Source organism: Calypte anna, chromosome 1, assembly GCF_003957555.1.
Source record: "Calypte anna isolate BGI_N300 chromosome 1, bCalAnn1_v1.p, whole genome shotgun sequence".
NCBI classification, from domain to species: domain Eukaryota; kingdom Metazoa; phylum Chordata; class Aves; order Apodiformes; family Trochilidae; genus Calypte; species Calypte anna.
In genome coordinates this window covers 187,249,620-187,275,163 of record NC_044244.1, presented here as the reverse complement: position 1 = coordinate 187,275,163, position 25,544 = coordinate 187,249,620, and the positions used below count along the sequence as shown (strand labels likewise).

Here is a 25,544-nt window from a genome sequence, read left to right as displayed (position 1 = left end):
GGTCTTTAAGGTCCCTTCCAACCCAAACCATTCCATGATTCTGTGATTAAGGGCTTGGAACACTTTCCAGAAGAGGTGGTGGGGAGAGAGCTCTTCAGCCTGGAGAAGAGATGACTCCGGGGGGTTTATCGGTGTGTGCAAACACCTGATTGTGGGTGTAGAGCACACCGAGCCGGGCGCTTCCCTGTGCCCAGCGAGCAGCCCAGAGGCGACGGAAGAACTGCAGTACGAATCCCCGTCCGGAGCCTCCCTCTCCGGGCAGGGGTGGGTGTGGGTGTGGATGTCTGTGTGTCTCTGTATGGCAGTAGGTGCATCCCCCTCGCTGTCCGGGGGAGGCCCACCCCGCATCCCGGCACGGGCGGAGCCGCGTGGGGCCGGACCAGGCCGGGCTGCGGGGGCGGAGCCGGGCCCAGAAGTGTCCAGTCCGGCCCAGCCGGGCTGCGCCTAGAGGAACCAGGAGGAGCCAAGCTCAGCCGCGGCGTGCCGGACCGTGCCGTGCTCGGCCGAGCCGTGCTCGCCATGGCCATCGCGCACATCGCCACCGAGTACGTCTTCTCCGACTTCTTGCTGAAGGAGCCTCCGGAGACGCGGTACAAGGGGCTGCGGCTGGAGCTGGCGCTGGACAAGATCGTCACCTGCATCGCCGTGGGGCTGCCGCTGCTCCTCATCTCCCTCGCCTTCGCCCAGGAGGTCTCCATCGGTAACCGGCCGCCCCACGGACCCCTCGGCGGCGAACAAAGGGCTCGGCGGGGCGGGGGCGTTGGGGAGGGGGGGGGGCAGCGCTCCGAGGAGGCTCCGGGAGGGGGTTGCGGTCGGGGCTGGGGGAAGAGGCTCCTTTGGGCTGTGGGAAGTGCGAGAGGAAGAGCTGCTCCTTGGGGCATTCCCTGGGCGCTGCCATTCTCTGGCACCTCCCAAGCAAGAGCGCCGTCGGCTCAGCTGCTGCCTCTCCTGGGCATGGGGTTGTGTGAGAAGGGCGCTGGAGCCGCGCCTTGCCGTTCCGTGCCGAGCCGTGTCGGGCCGAACCGTGCCGAATCGTGCCGCGCCGCCCTTTGTTTCCCAAGGCTGCTCAGCCCTGAGCGGGAGCAACCTGCTGAGCTCTGCCCCCGGGGGTTCGGCGGGAAGGTTTGCTGTGGTTCAGCAGCTGTCGGCGAGGAGTGCCGAGGAAAAGGGGGCTCAGGCCTCTGCGGGTGGCTCTGGCGTTTGTTGGGGCCGGGCACCTGCTCCTGGGGTGCGAGCAGGGTGGGCAGTAAAAGCCCTTACAAAGCTTTCCCCTGCTCTGCTGCGCCTCTGCGGCTGCTCCAGTTCTGCTTCTGGTGTGACTCGGTAGATAACGCTTTGTGCTTTACCGGAGAAGGGCCAAGTTTCCTTTGCTGTCTTTTTTTCCCCATCCCCCGATTACAGAATTGCCTGTGCGGCAGCCAAGCACCCGCCCTTTCGTCTGAAATGGTGAGGAGGCTTTTAAATCCAAGTGGCAAGGACTTGAAACTTGGAGGTTCGCTTATAAAATCTGTTTTTTGCTCTGCATTTAAATAGTGCTGTGTGAATAAAGATTTCTAAGGTGGACAATCAGTACTGTGTATTTTGAAACGGGATCAAAGGACAGAACTGAGAATCATAGGACTTTTACTCCTTCGGAAACCATTTAATTTACTGTGTGTATCTGTCTAATGGCATTCGGTGCTGTATATCTGAGATACATCATCTATAGGTTTTAGTCAGACAAAGAGAGTGGAAGCTGTAATGGCACTATGTGAATGAGTGCTGAATCTGTGCAAAAACGTAGTGAAGAGATGAGACCAGATACCAGGCTGCTTAAGAGATAAGATGCCCCAGACTGCTTTATTTACATCTGGCTACACATCTATTGCAATAGATGTGGTTTTGACCCAAAGCACTGAGTCGTGCAGTATCAGTGCACAGGAATCAAGAATGACCAGGCTGGGAATGCCAGGGCCAGATCTGAGCCCTCTGGGAACTCTCATCAATCAGAAGCCGGATGAATACAGCAATATTTCTGTCATCCAACCTGCTGCTTTTAGTTTTAGAACTGCTGCTGCTATATGCATTTTTCTTCCTCTTAAAGCAATAAAAAAGAGGACTTGCATTTCCATATACAAGCCTCTTAATTCTTCCTTCTGCTTCTCTGAAAGCTCTGGATCCTGTTTGAAACACTGCCTTTGTATCAAGGTCTCTTTTATGAGCTCTACAGAAGTACTTCTTTCATTTTCATTTTCCTTTCTCAGGTAAAGCTCCAACACATGGCTGAATTACAGAGTTTGGTAAAGTGTGTTTTTCTTTTGGATGAGTTCTCATCTTTGCTAATCAAACATTAGGGCCTCAGGGTATGCTATAGGTAAAATATTTTGGTATTAAACTAATTCAAAACAATCTGACTGCGGTAGTATCAAGAAGCAAGAATTAAAGTGTGTGCTACATCTTGCACGGAGCTTATTTTGCTTATAATCCTGACAATCTGTTAGAAGAAAACTTCAGGTTTAAAACCCAGCTCTTCTGTTTGAAAAATAAGTATGAAAATAAACGAGAAATACAGCAAGCCACTGCCGTGAATGAAACTACAGCACGTGGTATTCATACAGAAAGTGATACCATGTCAGCCTCCCTGCTGGTATGGCTGTCACCTATTTCCCACACAGTCCTGGCAGCTTAGCAGCCTGTCTGCTTACAGAGATCCCAAAGCTGTTTCCTTTAATGCTTTTTGGGGAATAAGAAGGTCCTGGGGACTGGATATGCCCAGTTCTCTGAGCATTAGTGTTCAGCCAGTGATACAATAGAAAGCAATGATTGGTTTTAAACACTTCCTGATGTAACTGTGCTTTGAAAAAGCTCAGGAGTGCTAAACCAAGAGCCAATGGTAGAGTCCATTTTAGGTATGAAAGATGAGTAACTCAGGATCAGAAGTGGTTGTGGAAGTGCTATTTGAGTCATAGCATGGAGGTGTCTTTGCCTCCAGCTGCAAAATATGAATGTCCTTTCCAAAAATGAATCAGCTCAGCTCCTATTTCTGTTTGGGTAATTGCATTCTTCCCACCTAGAATGCTTTTGGCACCTCAAGCTGTTATCCTCCTGTCATGCTCTGCCTTCCTGTTTTGTTGTAGCATGGTGTCAAATAACTGCAATTTTCCTCCTACCTGTGGTTGCTGTTAATTGTGCAAAATGATAACAATGTTTACGAAGGCTACAGAGGTTTTCTGAAGCCACCAAGTAACTTTTAGTTTTGATAGAAGTTTCAGGAAATAAATAAGAATCCAGTTGGCTGTTTCTCAGCTGCAGGCATGGAAAACCCAGCTGCCACACTCAGACAGTGAGCAGTAAACTCATGGGTTATGGGTTAGAGCCTGCACTGCACTTCAGCATCGTCCAGGGGCAGGAGGAGAACTAATCTAAGTTTATTCATGGTTGTATTTCAGAATCCTGTGGTTGTCTGCAGGTTGTAATGTTGGTAAGCTGGTTCTGGTAATGCTTGGATGTGATTGAGTTGTTCTCACAACCCTGGGAAGCTTTCCTGCCTGAAATTCTGCATCTGTTATCTCTTTACAGCTAGACCTTATATAATTTTATATAATTAATACTTGGAACTTGAAAATAGAAATAACCATAGAATTGTGAGGATTGGGTCGTATTTTGTTTGTATTTCCTATGTTATGGCCTGATATAACTTCCTTATGTTATTTGATCATTCTTGGGGTAAATATACCACAGCTTATCAGGTAATATGGGAGCAGAAACCATATAAATATTACTAAATTGCCCATTCCTCTTATAAAGGAAAAAAAAAGATAGGAGCACCTTCAACCATGTATAATCCACAAATTAATATATTTTTTCTGTCATTTTTCCATGACCGTATTTTAATAAGATTAGCATTGAGCCAGGATTGAATATGAATATAAACATATGATTATGTTCATATTGTGAGATATGATTTCTTACTGTAAAAAACTTGGCTATTTAGGTAAGATACATAGATACTTATTACCAAGGCATGGTTTGTAGATGGATACTGAGCAGGTACAGTCAGTTGAGCATAGAGGAAATTGAAACAAGCTGCTGGATTTTGGCAGAGGCTTGTTTCCAAGTTAGTTCTGGGAAAAATACTGGAGGCTGGCTTGGGATGCAGCTGAAAGAAAAACAGATGCACCAACTATTTGCATCTTTTCCCACAGGAAGGCAACTGGCAATTGCTTGTATGTGCTTAAACCCAGTGGCTGCTTGTCACCAAAAATGTTGTTTGACCTGTATATGACAGCTTTCAGGCACCTCTGTGCCCTGTGCTGCGTTCACTGCAGCCTCATGTGGGAGGTGATGATTGGGAAGGGAGATGAAGAGGGAGGGAGAGAGCTGGAGAGGGGAAGAGAAGAGGATCTTGTGGTGGTCACCGGTCATCCTTACTACATGTTCAGTGTGGGTGCTGGTTGTGCATGGCTCATACATAGCTGGTATGAATTAGTCCTCTTGTTTTAGCATCTCTGTTTGATCTGTAGTGCAATAAAACACCTTGGGAAACTTCCCAGGACATAGAAACCATTACGTGGTGAGTCAGGATACCTAAGAAAATTGGGTGAACTTAAAGCATGAAGGCCTGGGGAGCACCACTGGCTTATCAGTTGTTGTAGGATGCTGGGTTAGGAAGTGCCTAACCCACAGCACCTGCATGAATCTGCCAAAATGAACATTTGCTGCACTAAAAAAGTTTTATTTCCTTATGACACATCTTACCATTTCAGAGGGTGCTTAAAGGTGAGAAAATGAAGCTTTGCCCTGTGCTCTACATACCATGGGATTAATGTCCCCTTGGCTTGCCACACTCCATTTCCACCTAATTTCTGGGAAGAATTTTTTTCCTCAGTTTGTGTGTTTTAGTTTCCATCTCCAGACAATTGCCTGTCTGTGGGATCTGAGGTGCTTTGGCTAGCAGAATGCACAGAGTGAAGGGTGTTAGTGGGGAACTCTGGGTGCTGCATCCCAACAGCCTCAGTGGGTGCCCTGAGGGAAGTAGTGTCCATTTGCAGCATCTCTTATTGCATGTCCAGCTGAGCCTGCATCTCTCTGTATATAGATGTCTCAGCTGTGGGCTGAGATCTTGAGAAAACTTCTCCAAGTGCTGCTGAAGCAGGCTGTATGCTAATAATTGACATTTGCACATCTTGCACATTCAGGGGATGCTTTGAAACCTGGGGCATTAATGACAGGACTGAGTCAACACTTGTGTGAGTATCACCAGTTGGGAGCAGCCAAACTGTGAACTTCAAAGCAACTATTGCTAGAAGTGCAGACCCCAGAGAAGAGCAGCCTGGGCTGTGCTGCTCTTTGGCATGTTTTGAGTGCCCAGTAAATAGCAGAAATTCCCAGCACTGGGAGCAGGCCTGCCTGGAGAGTCAGGACAAACTTCTAAAAACATTTGCTTTAATGTCAAGTTTAAATTGCCTTTGGCTGAACATCTTCAGTTGTTGAGGAGATTTTTCTGTGTAACTTCTACAGAGCCAGGTTTACATTTCTGATGGAAATTATGTTAAGCTGCTTTCGGTGCCAGAGTTAATTTAAAAACCATCATGGCTCTGTGGTGCTGCCTGAGGTCTGGGGTACCACCAATGTTGGCAGTGAAGCCAGGTGGTCATCACCACTGTTTGGAGATATTTCGCCTTCAGGTAAACTTTATTTTCCTTAGATCTCAATGGTGGGAATATAATTTACAAATTTTCTCCCACTAATCAAAAATCCTTTTGCTCTGAAGTCAATGCTTGATAAACACCCATCTCTTTTCCCTCTGCATGATTTTGGGACTGCTTTGAGGCATAACTTGCATCCTGGTGGAGAGGGAAAGATGCTTGCTGGCTCCTTCAGTCCACTCCACTGTATCACCTGAGATTTAAGTTTTGCTGCTAATCCATTGCCAAAATAAACCTCAACATGTTCTTTTCTTGGTTGCACCTATTGTGTTTCTCCATACTTTCTTCTTAAACAAAGTGTCTGCTCTGTTTCACTCAACCTTCCACTCGGGTCCATGAAAATCATCTGTAAATCCAATAAAATAATTAATTCTGGACTTCTCTTAATGCATGTGTGAGCACCCACACATAAATTGCTTCTTCTTTGGCATGCACTGGGACACCTTTTTCCTATCTTAAAATATTTTTTAAGGTTGGGGTGGAGGATGTGCATTGGATGGTACCTGGCAGCCTGTACATTCTGTATGTGTCCCTTGACTTTCTTGTTTGTGGGTTTTTCTTTAGTGGCTGCTAAAGCACATAGTTCTCAGTAGATAAAATCAGGAATTTAGGCATTGTGGCAAGTTCATTTTGCCTTGTGGAAAATTATAGTAGTAATTAATGGCCAGGTTTTCATCCAAGCTTCGTCATGCAAATTTTTTTCTTTTTTTCCTTTTTTTTCTCTTTATTTCTTTTTTTTCTTCTTTTTTCTTTCCTTTTTTTTCTTTTTGTTTCTTTTTATTTCTTTTTTTCTTTATTTAATTTTTGTTTTGTCCCAGTGATTACAGTGTGTTTAGACATAAAATGATTACTTACTGAAGGTTTAATCCTGTCAACTACAACCACCTGATCCTGGTCTAGGAAAAATAGTTCAGCATATGATTAACATTGATTCTTGGAAGTACTCTGTGATTTGTAGTGTCTCAATTAGATGATTAATTCAGAAGAGGGGTGTTGAGCCAGTGGGGAGGAAACCAGTCCAGCTTGTTGGGTTTGTGCTCTATAAGGGATGCAGCCAGAAGAGGATGCTGAGCCCTCTGCAGATCCCACCTTGGACTCCAGCAGAGCAGCTGGATGCTGATTTGAGATTCTCCTTGGGATTCTGAGAGGGTTTTTTGTAGGTAAGTTTCAGGTATTTTGGAAAGCATCTACAGAACTGTTAGGGTGGAAACTGCAGAAATGGCTTGTGTCTGCTCATTTAGCATCAACAGAAAAATTTCCATTTCTGTTTGAACAAAAGGAGGAAGAGCAGGCCCAGCTTTGTATCTCATCTCTGAGAACTCCCAGCTGGGACTGGGACATCTTTTAGACATTGGATGACAGATCCTTCCCAAATGAGCTAGCAAGGCCTAGGCAAAGGAGATGAAAAGGTGTTACCAGGGACACACGAGCTCAGCCTGTAGGCAGCCCCATGCTGGTTTCCACAGTGCTGTGTGGGAGCTGCAGAGGATCCAGTTGCAGAAGAAAAGGCTTCTCCTGGTACAGACATGGAGGAGATATCTGGGGGGTGGTTGGCAGAGCACAGATGAAGAGGTGCCACAGCAGGGTGGGGTGACAGCTTGGCCAGGCTGCTGGGACTCAGCTCTGTACTCTGCACTCAGTTGCATGCCTGCAAGCAATTCCTGAATTCCTGCCATCAGTCACCAGCTCCATATGGTTATCACATTACACCTGTAAAACTGACCTTTTATCATATGTGGCTGCACAATTCTTGCTACCTCAGTTTTCTGCAGCTCTTTTGCATGGTTTCTCTTTAGGGCAACCACAATAAGTGGCATTTTTTAATCCTCATTTGTTTGCAAAAGCGTAAATCAAATCCCCATCACTCCTACAAAGTTGATTTAGTCCCAGGGAATGATTAAAAAAATAAAAAAGTGTGTTGCTAAGTATAATGATAACTTGACCAAAGAATGTTGTGGCAACTGCTTAACAAATGCAGGCATTTATTATTCCTCCTCCTTGCTGTATACTTTATCTCCCTGTTTTTGTTATGGGCTTGGCTGCTGCTTTTTTTTCCTCTTCTGTTACTTGGAGCAAAAGATGGGGAATAGCTTCATGTCACCAAGCCAAGAGGCTGTTCCTTTCATAGCAGGGCACCCTTAACCTTTCATAAACCAGGCCTCTTCATGCATGGGCGCACAGTGGATCTGTGGAAGGTGTTTGGCCCTTTGCCTAATTTCTCCTCTAATAAAAAATACAGGTTTTCCTTTTCAGTTCCTCCAGAATAGCCCAACATAAAGTAAATTATCTGTATAGATGTTTTGCTGCTACTCCTTTGGAGGGGAGGAGGGGGAAAAAAAAAGATGGAAACTGTGACTATTTTCAGAAGTATTTAGTAATCTGTGTTCTGTATAGAACATACACAAAACCCCACCTGCTTTATTTAAGTCTTAACATTACCACTGTTAGTGCAAAGTTGTAATTTACAGTAACAAGTGTTTACAGCCAAGACTTCAAAAAGTTAATTAAAAAACAGTGCAATTAAAAACCCCAGCTTCTACTTGATGTTGAGCTCTATCTGCTTGGCCCCCAAGTCAAAGATTTCCAACATCCCTTCTGAAACCCCAGGGATCAGGGGAGCCACGGTCACTGCAGCTATTCTGGTATGAAGTTGTCCATGTAATTCTTTGGAGAAGGAGTCTGGCTGCCCTTTTCCTCACCAATCTATTAAACACTGTCACTTTCAGTGGTTTCCCACCCATTGATGAGAATGAACACATGCAATGTGTTTCTTGTTGCAGATACACTGATGGGAATAGGACAAAGCATCTTTCTGAACACTCCTTTTGCTCCCCCATTCAAAGGGTCACTTGTTTGCTGCTTCACACCAGGCACAGCCAGCAGCAGGGGCTTTGTTAAACGATGAGAGCAGAGCATAAGTAATGTTTTCTACCCAGTAGTCCAGTAGAGAACACCAACACTGACACTCCAGACACTCCAATTGTCTGGGTTGTTTTTTTGTTGTTGTTGTTGTTTTGTTTTTTCCCCATTGTGTTATTTCTTGAACTTTCACAGTTGATGGAAGTTCTCTGGAGAGCAGAAACAGCTGAAGCTTTGGGAGAGTGCCTGTCTGGTGCCAACTTTGCTAAATCACATGAGCCCTGGGCTGATAAACAGTAACTTGTTTTCCATAAGGGAGGCTTGTGACAGGTCAAACCATGGCCTTATGATACTACAGGCTTAGAAATAATTATAATGGTGACTCATAAGGGAAGGCTTTTATTCATGATGCTCCTTGGCTTTGCTATGTTGTAAAAAGCCTATACAAGTTGCAAGGCAAATATGGTTGGCTCCTGTTAACAAAGTAAGTTCTTATTTTCTAAAAGCTAAACCAGCAAAAAGACACAGATTATAGAATTTTGCACAAAATGCTGTTTCCCTATGAAGTACACAGCAATGCCATTAGCAGTAATGTTGCTGAACATACTAAGAAAGAAGTAGTACTATTTCTTCCCTCTTGGTCCTTTGATATTGGTGTGTGTTGGAGGAAGCACTGGAGGTTGCTCTAGGAAGAGAGAAGTTCACAGAGGAGTTGTCTCCACTTTGTGTGATGGTTTGGGGAAACACTTACCTTGTTTCAATATTTAGGAGAGCCTGTTGGAAACATGTAGGGGGCTTTGCCTACACTACCAAGGTTTCAGAAAGAAAATCAAAACCCCTCCTTCTGTCTGCCTGGCTCTCATCCAGGGAGACACTGGTGCTCCACATCCAGGAACCACTCTTCCTTGCTGAAATATGTTTTGGGAAGAGCCCACGGGTGCCTGTAGCTGGTCAGAACAGAATTTGACCCTAAGGCTGAGGCTGGCTAAATAGCTGATCTTGCTGTCAGTCAGTGCCCTGATCTTCATTTGAAGCTTCCAAGCAGCTGAGAGAGGTGCTGGGAATGAGGGGGGAGGATGGTGGTACAGCATCCTTCACACCTGTGAGGAGAGGTCTGGCACCCCTGGAGATGTCTGGGGATCATAATTGCTCTGCCAGAAGTTACATGAGGAAATCCTTCTTTATACATTTTTACCCATCAGAACTCGCATGCAGGCTCAAAGGCAAAAACGTGGCAGCACCCTTGACTAGCCTGGCCCATACATCACTGCAAGGACTGTGGGCTACAGGAATGGGGTTTGAGGTCTTGTTTCAACTGTAGGTTGTACATTTGGGAAAGACAGAAAGATGGTAGGTGATGGTACCTTTTTTTCTCAGAAAGGTGGCCTTATCTGGTCACTGCTGATTCCCAGACACCCCTTTGGCCAACAGGTCTTAGAGGTCACATTCTCTGAAAATCTTATACAAACAGGCCTAAAAGACAGGGTTTCTCACCCCTTAGGAGACATCAGAGAGTCCCTGTGGGAGTTTTCTCTCTTTGGGTGCAGTGGCAACTCAGTGACTCTGCCCTGCAGAGCTGCTGTATTTCATTCAATTACTGTACAGCTTTAGATACCATGAAATCTTGAGTGTAAGCTTTTTCTTCCTGAATTTAATTTCTTGTTTTATTAATCTTTCTTCTGTTTTGTTTCCCCAGGTGCTCAGATAAGCTGTTTTGCCCCCAGCTCCTTCTCCTGGCGACAAGCTGCTTACGTGGACTCCTACTGCTGGGCAGCTGTGCAGCAGAAGCAGGCATCCCAGAACAACCTAGAAAACATTCCCCTGTGGCTGCATAAAGTATGTACAGATTTTCTTCTACTGGAAGGGGTGTCCCCACATAGAAACCTGCATTTGCCTCACTTTTCTTTCTCCTCTCCTCTGCTGTAGTCCTTGGCTTTGACTTGAATCTCTATTTTTAGAGAGAATGTTCTTTTTCCCTTACTTCCAAAGAGGGTAGTAATACAGGAGGTATTTTTTGTTTTTAAATAAAGGGTCTGTCATGCTAGAATAAAAATATCACCAGTTATATGACACAAGAGTAATGGTAATGTTCCTGTGTTGCCCTGGAGCTGAGGGCCTCACCTAGCTTTAGCCAGGAACTAAAAAAAAAACTATTATCCAGTGCAATGGCTGTGCTAGTGCCCATATCAAAAGCTTGTTTTAGGAAAACTGGGTAGTAAATCATGTTCTGTCTTTATTTTTTTACACTTGGCCAGTTGTTCATGGAGAGAAACTTACGGTGGACAAGCATTTTGGGAGAGATGGAATTTCATCACTGGTACCACCAGGTTTAACCCCAGTCCCTGGTGTGCACTTCTGCACTTCTACAGGGTGTCCCCTTGTAAGCTGTGAGCTGCCTTTCACTGCTCCAGGTGCAGCAGCATCATACTAAATGTAAGAGACTTATTTTAAGGGTAAAATTGCATTAGGTCCTGAGACACTTGAGCTGACTCAAAGTATTTAGTTGAGCTTTGGCAGGAGTTATAAACTGAGTAAATGCCAGTGCCTGGAGCTGACTCAGCTCGAGAGGCAGCATCACCCTGTGCTGATGCCAAAGCAAGAAATGCTATTGGAGCTCTGCAAGTCTGGGGTGTTGTGTGCTGTCTTCTTCATCCCTTTTACTACTTATCCCAGCAAATAACTCCCCAGGCAACTGGGAGCAGAGGAGAATCTGGGTTAGAGGGACTTCAGGTCTGGGACCTGCAGCATCTGTATTTCTGGCTTTTGCTGGTCTATCCTGTACCTCAGCTTTTAATATCCAGTCAGCTGGTGGTACCTTCTCTGAAAGACTGTTTGGGATTGTCCCTGATTTGTTGCCCAACACACATCACTACTGGAAGGATTTACTACTGCCTTCTCCAGTTAGCTTTACTCCTCACCTTGACCTAATGGTCTGGAGTTTTGTCAATTTTAAAGCCAGACTTCTTGGTTTCTGGCCTGAACTCTTCCTTGTTCAGCACTCAATTTCACTTCAGTCACACCTTCTACATGGGCCAGCTGAAGCTTCTGGGACATCTTGCAGTGTAGCCATTTTGTGTAGGCGGAAATTCTACCTACAAATGGAGAAAAGTTGATGCCCCTTTCTACTGAGGGATTAATTTCTTGATATCCAGTTCCTTAATGATGAATTTGCTGCCATAATCACCTGCTGACAGCTGTAGGTCTTCTAGTTTGCCATCCATGACTAATAGCTTAAGTAGCCAGGCTTTTATGATGCATCACATGTCAACTTGCTGACTGGTGCTGTCTCAGGAATTGATGCGGGGCCTTTCTTCCCACAGCTCCTCCATGATAGCTTAATAGTGTATGATGTTTCCTTGTAAATACCCCACAGCTGAGTCAGAGCTTGTAGCAGTGGCTGAGTAGCTTGTCGTAACTTCCTAAATCCATACTAAACCACCTACCCTTCTGAGCCAGGCACGGGGAGCTGCAGATGCTATTTGGAGGCCAGTATTAATTAATATCATTCCCTTGATTATTCATGAACTTCCATGCTTTATACATTTCCAGAGTGGTGTTACAGCTATTAAACACTGACCTTTGGTTCCTACTTTGGTGAGAACATCTGAAAGTGTTGTTTGCATCCAAGTCCACTGATGGGTGGCTGATCTCTTCTGTGGGAAAACAGGGCTTGGGTTGTCTCCCCAGCCTATGAGCTTATTGTTCTGCATATTTTGGCTAGATAACCATTTTTAAAATGGGCAGAGCAGAGCCTTTGTGGGAGCTCAGTGACATTAATGACACAAAGGAGCTCAAGTGAGAGTAGACTAGACTCTACAGTGCAAGGGCATGAATACATGGAGAGGGGCAGCAGGGATCATTAGGCGTAGTTTTTCCTAGGAAAACTCTTAAAGCTTTTGTACTGCTTTCTGGGCAGCAGTACTTTTATTGGTCAAGCATCTCAGGTTACTTCTAATACTTTGACTCACTTAGCATCTCACTGTATGGTTGTTCTGGAAGGCTCCATAAAAAATGGAGACATTATATTATGGAATGATGTAGAGAGACAAGAAAAACCAGGTGCCTCGAATTGCCAGTGAGTGGGTGTGAGTCCACCTGTGCCTGATTAGGACAGGCCCCTGTTGGGCATGAGCAAGATCAGGGGACCAATAAAGGTGGGACACACACCCACAGAAGGAACCACAGCTCACTCTGGTGCGAGGCATGGAGAGGCCAGCAGCTCATTGAGCCTCTGGAGCAAGAAAGGCTCTTCCCGCTACCCTTCTACCCTGGAAGCGCTGTGTGGTGGCTGGAGTCCTGGAAGAGACCAGCAGCTCGTCGAGCTTCAGGAGCAAGAATGGCTCCTCCTGCTACAGAATGAAGTTGTAGGTCTCAGTTCCTGATTGTAAAGACTGGATTTCCTTGTGGCACACTCTCTGTGCTCTGTCAGAAATGCTGTCAAAGGTTTGCATTTTAGGAAGTGCTCTGTGTGGCATAGAGAAGTAGGGCTGAAGAAGCCAGCCTGCAGCATCTTCCCTTGGTTTTCTTCTAGGCATCTGGTTGCTCAGAAGAGTTATTAAAACCAGGTGGCATTACTGAAAAACTGAATCCTTTCCACTTCCTCCCTATTTCAGAATACAAGTTTGCACTGGTGTGTGTGCATATATATATATTATCAGTAAAATGGCCAATTCTTGAAGCTTGGGTACTTTTACCTGCTGTCCTTTCTGCTCTGGGAGTTCTCCCTCAATACTTTAATTTTTCAGCCTGGAAGCTTGTTTTGGATAGGAGAGGAGGAATGTACTGCAGCCTTCTGGGTTCCCCAACTCTCTAGTGGTCTGTGCACTCCTAGAGAGGAGAGTGCATTTGAGTGTGCATGAATTCTGGGGAGCAGGAAATTTCCAGTGATCCTGGAATAACTTTTCACATTGGATGACCCTTACCAGGAGTACACAAATCAACAAACAAACTACCTGCCAATAGATAAATGGAAAGAAGAGACTGTTGTATGTCCAGTTTATATTCTTAACACTACAGTTTCCTCTTCTTTGTCAGTGAAAAAGCTGGTGAAATGATTATAGGGTTGAGTCCTCTGACAAGACTCATCCTCAGGATTGTCACTGATCAAACAGTCTGGTTGGGCTTTGCTTTTCCATTATCTCTATTTTCTTCTGGGGTTTTTAATTCAGGCTTAATTCCCTCAAGAGGTTTTTTGTGTATATCTGAGGTGTCAGAACAGAGATAGTGGTTTGTAAAGATGAGTGGTTAAGAGACAGTGATGTGGTGACACAGACAGTGCTGGTGTGGGATGGAGGAGCACACATTTGCTCCCTCTGTACAGATAGTTTGCTTTTTGTCTCTAAAGATGAGTGCTCCAACTGGCAACTTATTTTGATAGAAGTTAGCTTGATATTTAGCTGGAATAGTAGCAAGCTTTTGGTTGTTGCTAGTGGGCAGTTCTCCTCCAGTCTAGTGAAGGAGGAAACTGCACTGCAAAGACTTATTAATCCATAGAGCACTGAGAGATGTAAACAAACCCATGCAGGAGGACAGTGCACATCATCTTACTGGATCTTGACAGCCACCTGATGGAGTAATCAGGCAAGTTGAGGGACAGTGGGCCATTGAGTGATGGCCTCTCTCTAGCCTTGAAATCTGAATTGCTAGAATGGAGGTGCCTATGACCAAGAGACTCCTAAGGATTTTTTTAGTTACTCTATTTTTTGTCTATTATTATTTGGTGAGAATCAAGGAGGAAGATTAAGGTAAGCAATGAATGGGTAAAAAGAACAGATGGTTCTTTGGAAGAAGGGGTTGTGTACCAGTGTGAAATACTGACATCAATACTGACATCTGACAGCAAGAAAAAGAGCTCTTCACAAATGGCACAGCTAGGACAGGTCTGTTGTCTGGCTCAGTTCTCTGTAAAAGTGAAGAGCAAGTGCTATAGGACCTGCTTAAGGCATTGCATACCAAAAGTGGGTCTGAAGTCTTTATCTGCACGAAGTGCTAAAACTACTAAATTTTTGTAATAGAAGTCAGGTTGAGCGCAGAACTGTGGGTTGTTCTTTGAATTGCTTGTCTGTAAATACACAAAAAACCCACCTGGAGGTTCTTCCTTATGTTGTTGGCATGATTATAATTCTGATTGTTATCTGTTCCTCCTTACTCACTGTTTGCACAGTGTCTTAGTTCACTGAGGACTCATACCCATAGGGATTAAGGGCTGGAAACCTGAACAGAGATGCATCTTTGAGAGTGTAGTGTTAGAGCTACTTCACACATCTTAGACTTACTAACTGAAACTAGAGAAATACAGTTTTATGCTGTCATGTATGACTTGAGATTCACTTTCAGGTCTGGAGGCAGGATAGCATCTCAGCCAGAGTGATGAGCCATCTATAGCTCAGGTTCCTGTCCTGAATGTCAACAAAACATCTCTCATCAAACAGAAATAGGATCATATCCAGGGCTATCTTAATACTTTAGCTTCTATCTATATAGATATATAGATCTATATTAGATATCTATATATCTCCATCTCAAAGGTTTATTGAGTATTATCAGCTGCAGCAATACAGGAAAAAGGGCAGTTGAGCTTTTGGCTTCCTAGTGCTCTTCCAAGCTTCCTTGAAGGCTTGCTGTCCCACCTAGAGTGCCATCAGACTAAGGGACAAACAAGGCAAGTGAACCTCCTTCCATCATCTGTAGCTTTCAGGAGCTCAGCAATACTTAGCAAAAAACAGACACAGGACTTTAGTATGAGTCCTTGGGCCATGTGCTACCAGTTTGGCCGGTTTCATGCTGAATATTAATCACATGGTACCCATGCCTAGTGCCTTCCAGAAACTTGGCTTAGCCTAGCTGAAGGTCTGCTGCTCTGTTTTAGAGTGCTATAGTCAATGGGCTTTTGCCTGTCCTTTGCTCCTTGCAGCTGGGTGGAAGTGAAGACTCAGGGCATCCAGGTTGTTGTAGCTCTCAATGCACTTACACTAATGGCATTCAGAAGGGAGTATTTTGAAACACAGGATTTTGTATGCATTCTAATGTATCTGTTCTAATATGCTTTCACAGGACCTTTCTTCAGTTATGCAGTCTCAAACCATCTAATGTACATCATTGTGTACTTGGTGTTGAAAAGGAACTTGGTAACTAGACAACAAAGGAAAGAATGAGTTTTCCTTTTAGGCCAGTATTTTCCACCATCCAAGACTGGAGCAACATTTCCTCCTTGTATATTTGGTGCCTTGGAAGTAAATGAAGAAACCATAAAAGCAGGATGTATGGCACATTCTTATATGTTTATGGTTGCCAGAGTCCTCTTCTTAAAATGAGAAGTCATTATATGTGGCTGCAAAATGTAATCAGATGAGCTGGAGAATCTGAGTCTATTGCTCTGAAACCTAGGGCTCGTGCCAGATGAGTTTGCAGTTTCACTTCTGCCTGTCAGTTCAAGGCCTTAAATTTTAATGATTCAAACCAATTTGCTAGTTATCTAAACCCACTGCACAAATACAACAAATGCATCTTTCATTTTTTAAAAAGCCAGAAGCCGAGAAGGATGGAGTCCTGGATCAAGTGCTGTGGAAGGGCTGACAAACACAGGCTTTTGTTTGCAAACACAAAGGGCTGGACTAATGGTCATGCTGCTGCTCTGGTTTTGAGACTGTTCAGCAAAGAGCTGCATGGTGTTTTCTCATGCTGCCATAAGCAGCAGCTCTGGGCGTGATGGGAGCCCAGCAGACGTGTGATGAAGTGGGGGTGATGCTTCCAGGTGAAGAGGCAGTGGGGAAGGAGCTGGGGGTGGTGTAAGGGAAGATGCCAGAGGTTGGTCTTTGTAAGACAGAAGTCTCCGATGAGATGGGGGAGGTTGGAAGAGGATTGGGGCAGAGCAACAGGGCTGACGCACATGTGCTGTGCAAGTGCAGAATGTGCCCAGAGTGTTTTCTAGGTATAAAGGAGGAGATGTATACTGGGATAATAGAAGTTTTGGACTGCAACTCCAGTGTCTCAACTATCTCGCCTCTTGCTGCATGTCTTGTAGGCCTCAGGGTAAAGAGATTTCAAGGATTAATTGGATACTGCTGGTGGAATTTCCAGTTTTGATGATCAGAAAGGGAGTTAATGAGTTCTCTGATGCCTGTAAAATTTCAAATGAGTGAGCAGTAAAGCCAAGTGGTATAAACTAGTATAAGACTCTTTGGTCACTCCTTACTAAATCAGATGTTTCTTTGTTGTTCCTTTCCCTGCCTGGCACTGGTGGAAGGTTTATGACACTGAAGCCACACAGACTTTGCTGCAGTTTTTCACAAGCTGACATTTGTTTAAGCCTATGGAAGAAGTATTCCAGCAGCTATGGGGTACTTACATAAATTTAAGCTGTGTTCAGAGAATCACAGAACCACAGAAAGTTAGGGGCTGGAAGGGATCTCAGAAGATCACTGAATTCAAACCCCCTGCCAGAGCAGGGTCACCTACAGGAGGTCACATAGGAACAAGTCCAGGTGGGTTTTGAATGTCTCCAGAGGAGACTCCACAACCTCCCTGTGCTGAAGCCTCTTCCAGTGCTCTGTCACCCTCACACTAAAATATTTCTCCTCATGTTTATATGGAACCTCCTCCTGTGCTGAAGCTGATATCCATTGCCTCTTGTCCTATCACTGGGCATAACTGAGAAGAGCCTGAAGAGCCTGGCTCCATCCTCCTGGCTCTCTCCCTTTATGTATTTATAAACATTAATGAGGTCACCCCTCATTCTTCTCCAAGCTTTAGAGCCCCAGCTCACTCAGCCTTTCCTCATAAAGGAGATGTTCCACTCCCTTAATCATCTTGGAGGCTGCACTGGACTCTTTCAAGCAGTTCCCTGTCCTTCTTGAACTGAGAGGCCCAGAACTGGACACAGTACTCCAGATGTGGCCTCACCAGTGCAGAGTAGAGAGGAAGGAGAATCTCTCTCAACCTACTGGCCACCCCTCTTCTAATGCACCCCAGGATGCCATTGACTTTTTTGTCCACAAGGACAAAATGCTGGCTCATGGTCATTCACCAGCACCCCAAGGTCCCTTTCTCCTTCACTGCTCTACAACAGCTCAGTCCCCAACCTCTTCTGGTACCTGGGGTTGTTCCCACACAGATGCACAGATAGATAATTTCTGTTTCTACATAATACAGAATTCAGAGGACTGAAAGAGCCTGGACATGAAACCATAAGGCTTTGGGTAGGCCAAGGCATCAAAGACTTCGGCCTGTGAAATCTGGGGTTGTTTTCCACAATGATAAATATGAAGGGCAGATCCTAGAACCATAGGGTTTGAGTTGAGGAGTTGTCTACAAAAACATGTTGGACACACCAGAACTTTATGTCTCAATTGGGAAGGATAGATCTGGAAAAAAAGAAAATTATCTGAGGTTATCTGTAGTGTGCAAAGAGGCAAGAGAGGTGGTAGTGGAGCAGAGCTCTGCACAGTTCCTACAGGCTGCTGGGTTAGGGGAAGGATCGTGTCAGTGGTACAGCCACTGAAAGGCAGCAGACAGTGAAAATGTGATTGCTCAGTTTGGTAGAAAGTAGTTACCAGTTCAGAAAGAAGAGCAGCACCCACACCCAAGGACTGTCCTGGCTGCTTCCATAGCTTGGACCTCTGGAGGGAAGAAATTCCTGACGGTGACTATGAAAAATCCCTTCAGTGGTTTAGTGGTGCAGGAGATGATGTGGATTCAGTGGGAGTACCAGGCAGGCTAGCAGTCCCCAGCAGTTCCAGGAGATCAGAAGGAATCCCCAAATCCCTCTGGTCTGTGAGTTCAAGCCCATGCAGTAGAGAGGGGACAGGATGCTTGTTCCTTGCTGGTGAGGAAGAGCTCCCACCAGTGGCATGAATGGTATCATCACAGGCAGCTCTGCTTTGCAACGGCACTGAGTTTTTGAAATGATCTTGTTACTGGGTTAGCCCATCCCTGCAGGATTCTCATTACAGTTTTAAAGGTTCCTTTTTTGGGACCTTTGAAACCTCTTACCTAGACACTAAAGTAATAAGTTTGGCCAGGTTCAGTTATTTTGCTACAGAGCAGAAACAGTTGAAGTAGGAATTCGTAAGAAGGGTTCCAAGGAAAAGCTGACCTTTAGATACATCCTCCTGAGTTTATTGTAGCGATTTCATGCTTTTCATTGCTTTGCCTTACTGTGTGTCACAAGTTTCTGATGTGACTCATATGTAGAGAACGTGCCTATCCAGAATGATGGTTTATATTATAGTCTCCAGTTACTGATTATTTCCTTTAATAAGTCAGTTGATATTTATGTGCTAATGTGCTGTATGCATTCCTAGTGTTAACAATAACGTAGGATTCTACTTTAATCTTAGGTTATATTAGAAGTAGCTTTCCTGGATAAAATGTCCAATAACATAAAATAATTTATTTTGCATATACAAAACTCTATTCTCTCTTGATTAATGCAAACACAACCTAACATATTAAGTCCAGATTCTCATCTTATGAAGCATCTACAAATGTAAGTGCAGCTATTCCAGTTGCACTGATTCATGACTTCAGTCCCAGTTTCCGCTAAAATTCTCCATTGGCTTTTTCAGTGAAAGTGCATGTGTGCAGGGCTGTAACATGTAAGATGTCTTAAATCTGTTTCAAATTTATTCACCACAACTCTCCTTGGGGACTGGTGGTGGGTTTGAGCTAAGTGTGCTTGCTACCAATAATTGAAAGTAATAAATTAGAGATTAGCCCTAGCCCAATTTGCAGTCCATTTTGTTAACTCACTGCTTGTCTAGATTTTACATCATGACTCCAAATGGGTAATGTTACATATGAATGTATACCCTGAATTTAATGTCACAGTAGATAGAAAATACCATCTCTCCAGCAACTGGAGAGAATTAAAGATTGATCTCATGATGAGAAAAACATACTTACTGATGTCTAGAAGAAAGACAGAAAGCTTCAAGCTGTTGTATTTTATATCAGCCTCAGCCCTTTCTCTGAGCAACGAGGACTGTGTAAGGGCTGACTTCTCAGGGCTGCATTAACACCAGACCATTCTGGTGCCATATGTTGGTTTCCATTTAGGAGTTCTCTGGAAATATTTAAATACCCTTAAATACTACAGCCAGACTTACATCCTCTATGGTCCTTGCATGCCATGCGCTCTGAACCAATGTCATGTGTCATTGCAGCAGATGCAGTGCTAGAAAGAGTCTGTTCATTAAGCAGGAGAGATTTTGCTGCAGTTTGGAGCATTTTAGTTGCTATGAACAGTGTTGATATGTCTGGGAGAGAGAGTTACATGATTAAGTTATGTCTTACTTCAGTCAGCCTCTCTAAAAGCTGCTTTTGTTGCCTTTGCTATTTGTTGTTCTCCAGGTTAATGATGCTGCTTCTCTCAATTTCAGCTCCATCAGTGCAGGGTTTTTTGGTTGTTTTTGTGTTGCTTTTATTTTCTTCAAAGCTCTAAGCAGCAGCAGCCTTACTGGGCTGCTGTTTTAGTAAAACTGGGTTTTACTAAAAGCATTTGAATAAAATTTAATAGACAGTTTAATAGGCTTATAGAGAATTAGCTAGACCTCTAGAGAACGAGGGTGACTGGTTGACATTTTATATAAAGGTAGAACCTAATATGAATTTTTTCTCCCATCAGTTCTTCCCATACATCCTTCTGCTGGTTGCTATCCTGCTGTATCTACCATGTTTGTTCTGGCGTTTCACTGCAGCACCTCACCTCTCTTCAGACCTGAAATTTATTATGGAAGAACTTGACAAAGCCTATAACAGGGCAATCAAAGCTGCCAATAGCATCCGTGGTGGAGACCCTCGGGACCCTACTGATCTGATTCCAGCTGCTAATGAGAACTTGACACAGAGGTAAGATGCTGAGGCTTGGCTTTCATGCTCTTTTTCTTAAGCTCTTAACAGATACAACAGGTTTTAGAAGTTTGAATGGTGACCTGACACACTTTTAAATTTGGTTAAAAAAAAGAAGATATGTTAAATTATTACTGTGGGTACTGCGAGCTGGAACTTAAAACTTTCTTTTTAAAAAAAACACATTTGATGGGCTCTTCAGATTGCTATTTAACTGAGATGTCCTGATTTCTTTAGTTGTATTAGGTGTTAATTATTTTTACCCACCATAACATAAGGAGACAGGGATGGCTGCAGTCCTTGGTTCTCAATGTTCTTGACAGTCACTTGGTGTGGTGAGTGAAGTCTGTTACTTGTCATCTCCTGTACTTTCAGATCTAGGTCTTCAAACCCTCTGTTTAAAGAAAAAAAACAATAAATACCAAACCCCAAACCCAGCAAAAGCCAAAGCCCCCTCTCTCATCAAATTGGTGCACAGTTCTAAACAGATGCAGTTCCTGCTCCATCCTGGGTCAGGCTGCCTGCTTCTCTTTGCACATCAGGGTAGCAGCAATGCAGTGGGGACTTACATCTGGTTTTAGAATGTGGAGTTTGGTCTTGACAAGTAAAAAGCTTCCCTGTGTGCTATTATTGAAAAAGTATTTGGGAAGTCTGCTTTTCCTCCTGGATTTGCTTACTGGACCTGTTTATTATGGGAAAAGAATGATGTATTTCTTTTTTTTGCTGAAAAGGAAATACTTTTATCATCTTTTGATGTTTGAGTTCTTATCTCTTAAGAAGCTTTATTGTATTACAGTGTCAATAGTCTTAATTTATCTGCTATCCTGTTGATGTTCTGTTGCCTTCATAACACTATTTACCCCAGTAGGAGTGCATCCAATCTTATCTCTATTTTAGATAGTGCATTTCTTTAAGATTTGAGGTAGATGAACACTGCAGCATCCAATCCATGTGATTTGTTTTTTCCCTCTCTTCCAGTCTGTGGGAAATATCAGAAAGCCACTTTAAATACCCAATTGTGGAGCAGTACCTGAAGACAAAGAAGTCATCCAAATGCCTAATAATTAAATATATCATCTGCCGTTTACTCACTCTAGTAATTATTTTCATTGCATGCCTCTACCTGGCCTACTACATTAGCCTCTCCTCTTTGAGTGATGAGTTTCTCTGCACTATCAAAACTGGTATCTTAAAGAATGACACAACTGTTCCAGAAATGATTCAGTGCAAGCTCATTGCTGTTGGTGTCTTCAAGGTACTCAGCTACATTAACCTGCTGGTCTACCTTCTAGTGATGCCACTGGTAGTCTATGCAATGTTTGTTCCTTGGAGGTGGAATTCAGGTATTCTCAAAGTGTATGAAATTCTGCCAACTTTTGATGTTCTGAAGCTCAAGTCAAAGTCCTTTGATGACTTAAGCCTTTACCTCCTCTTTCTTGAGGAAAACGTGAGTGAGCTTAAATCATTTAAGTGCCTCAAAGTGCTGGAGAACATTGCAGTTTCTGAGAAGTTTGATGTCATGCAGCTTCTGGTAAACCTCGGCACTATTAGGACAGATACTGTGGATGGAAAGCCAGGGACAGCTGTGCTGGAGAAGCCTGAAGAAACAACTATGGAGGAGCTGGAAAATAATGCAACAGAGCTACAAGGTAAGGTGACCTGTTCTTTTTTTTTTTTTAAAGAAAAATCAAAGCAAGAAGCACCATAAAAAAACAATGTCCAAATCTTGTAGAAGAGATAAGGAATCTATCAAACCAAAAACTCATTAATGCAAAACAAAGCAGGTTAATCTAGAGGTGTATTCCTACCAAAACCAATTTACTATATTCTGCAAGAAAATGGATCTGCTCAGACCTTGCTACATTGTCTGCAGTATAGCAGCTATAACTTCATGGATGTGCCAGAAGATTGTAGTGTTGCAAGTCAGTAGCACAGTCTAGATGCTGAAATGCCCAGTAAGCTGGTGGTCCTTGCTGTTGTCTCTGCTTTAGCAGTAAGATGCTTCAGCTATCAGGATTTGAACTCCTTAAGATCACCTACACAGTAGAAGAGCACTAGATAGATCTATGGTAGGTTGTGCTTGAAGAAGCACAGTCAGAAAACTGGTGGTTTCAGGCCATTTGTTTTTCAGAGATCAATAGTAACTGATGCTCCAGCCAAAATGGTCTGAGTTGGTCTAGCTGTTGGTGTAGCTGTTCTCTGAATATTCCCACCAGTTCCTAGGCATAATCAGCTCTGAGCAATCACTTTTCCATGACATGTTGTCTTAGATTCTGTACCAAAAAAGTCACGTATCTTAAATGTGATTCCAGTTCCCTCCTCAAGTACAGAATTAAAGAGAAGCCAAATATCTGGGAGAGACACAAAGGGTTGGAAGAGCTTTTTTCCCATTTGATCAAAACATTGGTACTGTCATAGCTGTCCGCACAGAAGCAATAGGACAGCAGTCACCACATCCCTGGATGAAGGGAGGTTCTGTGGGCTGCCTCTTGAAGTCCTTCACTCATGGAAGTGAAGAAGCTTTAAAACATTTAGCAGCTCACCTGAGTAAGTGAGCACAATGATGAGGTTAAGTTAAAGAATTGTTTCAAAGGCAGGAAAAAAGTAAATCTACTTTATATTCAGAGAGCTATGCTCTGTGCTTGATGGGAAAGAAGCAGCAGCTCCCAGAGGATAGATGTTTCTCTGTACTTTGGTCAACGTCTTTCTTAGATTTGGAAAAGAAGTCCTTTTATATAGCAGAATTCAGAACAAACAAGCACACTTCACTCTAGAAGAAGCACTTCTGGCAGCCATCTGTAGCACTGCAGTCCTGAGTAATTCTGAAAGAAAATAGTTTTCTTCCTAAATATTTCTTTTTTTAAATGATACGTGTGTGGGTTTTGCTAGGAGAATTTAAGAGCCCAAGGTAGAAGTCTCTGCTCAAGGAGCTGAAGAAGGTAATGGAAAATCTGACTCATCGTTACCTGAAAGCAGAACTGTTGAGGCTGTTTTCATCTTACAAAAACACTCCAAAGACTTTTTTGTTTTCCTGCATAGCAGAACAAATTCATGCTTGAACCTTTGCTAAAGCACATTGCAGAAGAAGCTGCCATTTCATGACCAGCTCTGGCTAGTGCAGCCCTCTCCTTCTGCCTGGGTGGAGCTGCAGACGTCTCAACAAAGATTTGCCTGATTTTCTTCTGCCTGATTTGACAGATTTTCTTCTGTCATTAGTGGCATCAGCATGTTTTAATTAGTGTCATGATTTAACCCCAGATGGCAGCTACCCCGCACCCAGCTGCCTACTCAGTGTCCCTGCCACAGTGGGACAGGGGAGAGAACTGGAAGAGTAGGAGTGAGAAACTCATGGGTTGAGATAAAGACATTTTATTAGGTAAAGCAAAACAAAGAATTCATTCACCACTTCCCATGGGCAGGCAGGTGTTCAGCCATCTACAGGAAAGCTGGGTTTCCACCATGTGTAGCAGTTACTTGGGAAGACAAATAGTCATTCTCAACATTCCTTCCCTTTCTCCTTCTTCCCCCAGCTTCATATTCTGAGTATGTGATATGGCATGGGACATCCCTTTGGTCAGCTATCCCAGCTGTGTCCCCTCCCAGCTCCTTGTGCACCCCTGAACTACTCTCTGATGGGTGGCATGAGGAGCAGAAGGTCCTGACTCTGTGTAATGATAGGTGTGTTACACTGTTTCCAGTGAAGAAAATATCTCTCTCCCAGCCAAAACCAGCACAATTAGTACATGTGATCACAAACCAGTGGTAGATGCTGACTCTGGACCATTAAGGCAGGAGAGGCTGCAGGGCATTCCGTCAGGTACAGTGTGGCCAGCAGGTCCAGGGAAGGGATTCTGCCCCTGTACTCAGCACTGGTGAGGCCACAGCTTGATTCCTGTGTCCAGTTCTGGTGCTCTCAGTTCAGGAAGGAGATTGAGATACTGGAGCAGGTCCAGAGAACGGCAACAAGGATGTGAAGTAGCTACCAGTAAGACAAGAGGGCATGGACTTAAGCTCTGCAAGGGGAGGTTTAGGTTGGATATTAGGAAAAACTTCTTTATAGAGAGGGTGATCAGACATGGGAATGGGCTGCCCAGGGAGGTGGTGGATTCTCCATCCCTGGGTGTTTTTAAGAAGAGACTGATGTGGCACTCAGTGCCATGGTCTGGTAACCACAGTGGTAGTGGATTAAGGGTTGGACTGATGATCTCAGAGGTCCTTTCCAACCTGGATGATTCTTCACATTTCTGAAAAATTCTGTGTCTGGGCACTGCCTCCATACTGCACAGGGGCAGCAGGTCCAGCATGGTGCATGACAGCCAGCATGCAGCACCCTCTTGGTGTCAGTTCCTTTGTAAACAAGAATATGTCAGATGATTCGATGGCCCTTTCACTTCTCAAGTTCTGTTTTCTATTTAGTTTTGACAGACCATAATGCAAGTGGCCACATGAGTCCAAGAGAAGATAAGAAACTTCGCCAGCGACTTACGGACTCTTCCTGCTGATGCTTCCCTGCTGCCAGAGGCAGGAGCTTGGTACCACTGCAGGGTTTCTCCGCCTCCTCTGCCGCACTCAACACAAGGTGCTGCTCTCTGAGCACTGGAACTGTCTGGGCAGGCTGGCAATGCCTCAGAGGCCAAACTGCTTTACAGACGACTTGTATAGTAATCAACAATCATGTACCTGAAAAAGCATGTTGTAGGCTTTCATTATTTATTAAAAACAAAAACGACACACAAGGAACAAGAAGAACATAAAAATGAGATGGCCATGTTGTGCTTTGAAGTATTGCTCTGCTGGGAGCAGCCATCTCAGTTCTGGGGTTTTCATGAGGCACCTTGGGACTCTCTGCCCTGGAACATGGGCAAAGGGTCTGTTTTGTTTTTTTTTTTTAATGAGTCTGTTTAATCTCTACCAGGTGGTGGCTGGCCACTGGTGGTGGCTGTGTCTTCAGAGGAAAAATAGAGATTGCTCTGTTCATCCTAAGATACCTTGGTGTCAGCCCTATTAACATGGATGTCTGGGGCTGATTCTTGGCACTGATGAAAAAGAAACTACAAAACAAGCTTAGTGTAATGGGGTACTGTAAAGTTAGAGATTTTGAATTTTCTGTTATTCATAAGTCTTAATAACTTTTTTAATGGAATGATATAT

The 25,544-nt window shown here is 44.1% G+C and overlaps 1 protein-coding gene across 1 annotated transcript; it reads left to right on the top strand.

Annotated features, from left to right (window-relative positions):
* Positions 1 to 503: 503 nt before the first annotated feature.
* On the top strand, positions 504 to 25,326 carry PANX1 (pannexin 1). Its single transcript, XM_030458302.1, has 5 exons — positions 504 to 700; positions 10,243 to 10,382; positions 20,170 to 20,393; positions 21,372 to 22,042; positions 24,810 to 25,326. The coding sequence occupies exons 1-5, from the start codon at positions 520 to 522 to the stop codon at positions 24,893 to 24,895; spliced, it is 1,302 nt and encodes a 433-aa protein (XP_030314162.1). The 5' UTR covers positions 504 to 519; the 3' UTR covers positions 24,896 to 25,326.
* The last annotated feature ends 218 nt before the right edge of the window (positions 25,327 to 25,544 follow it).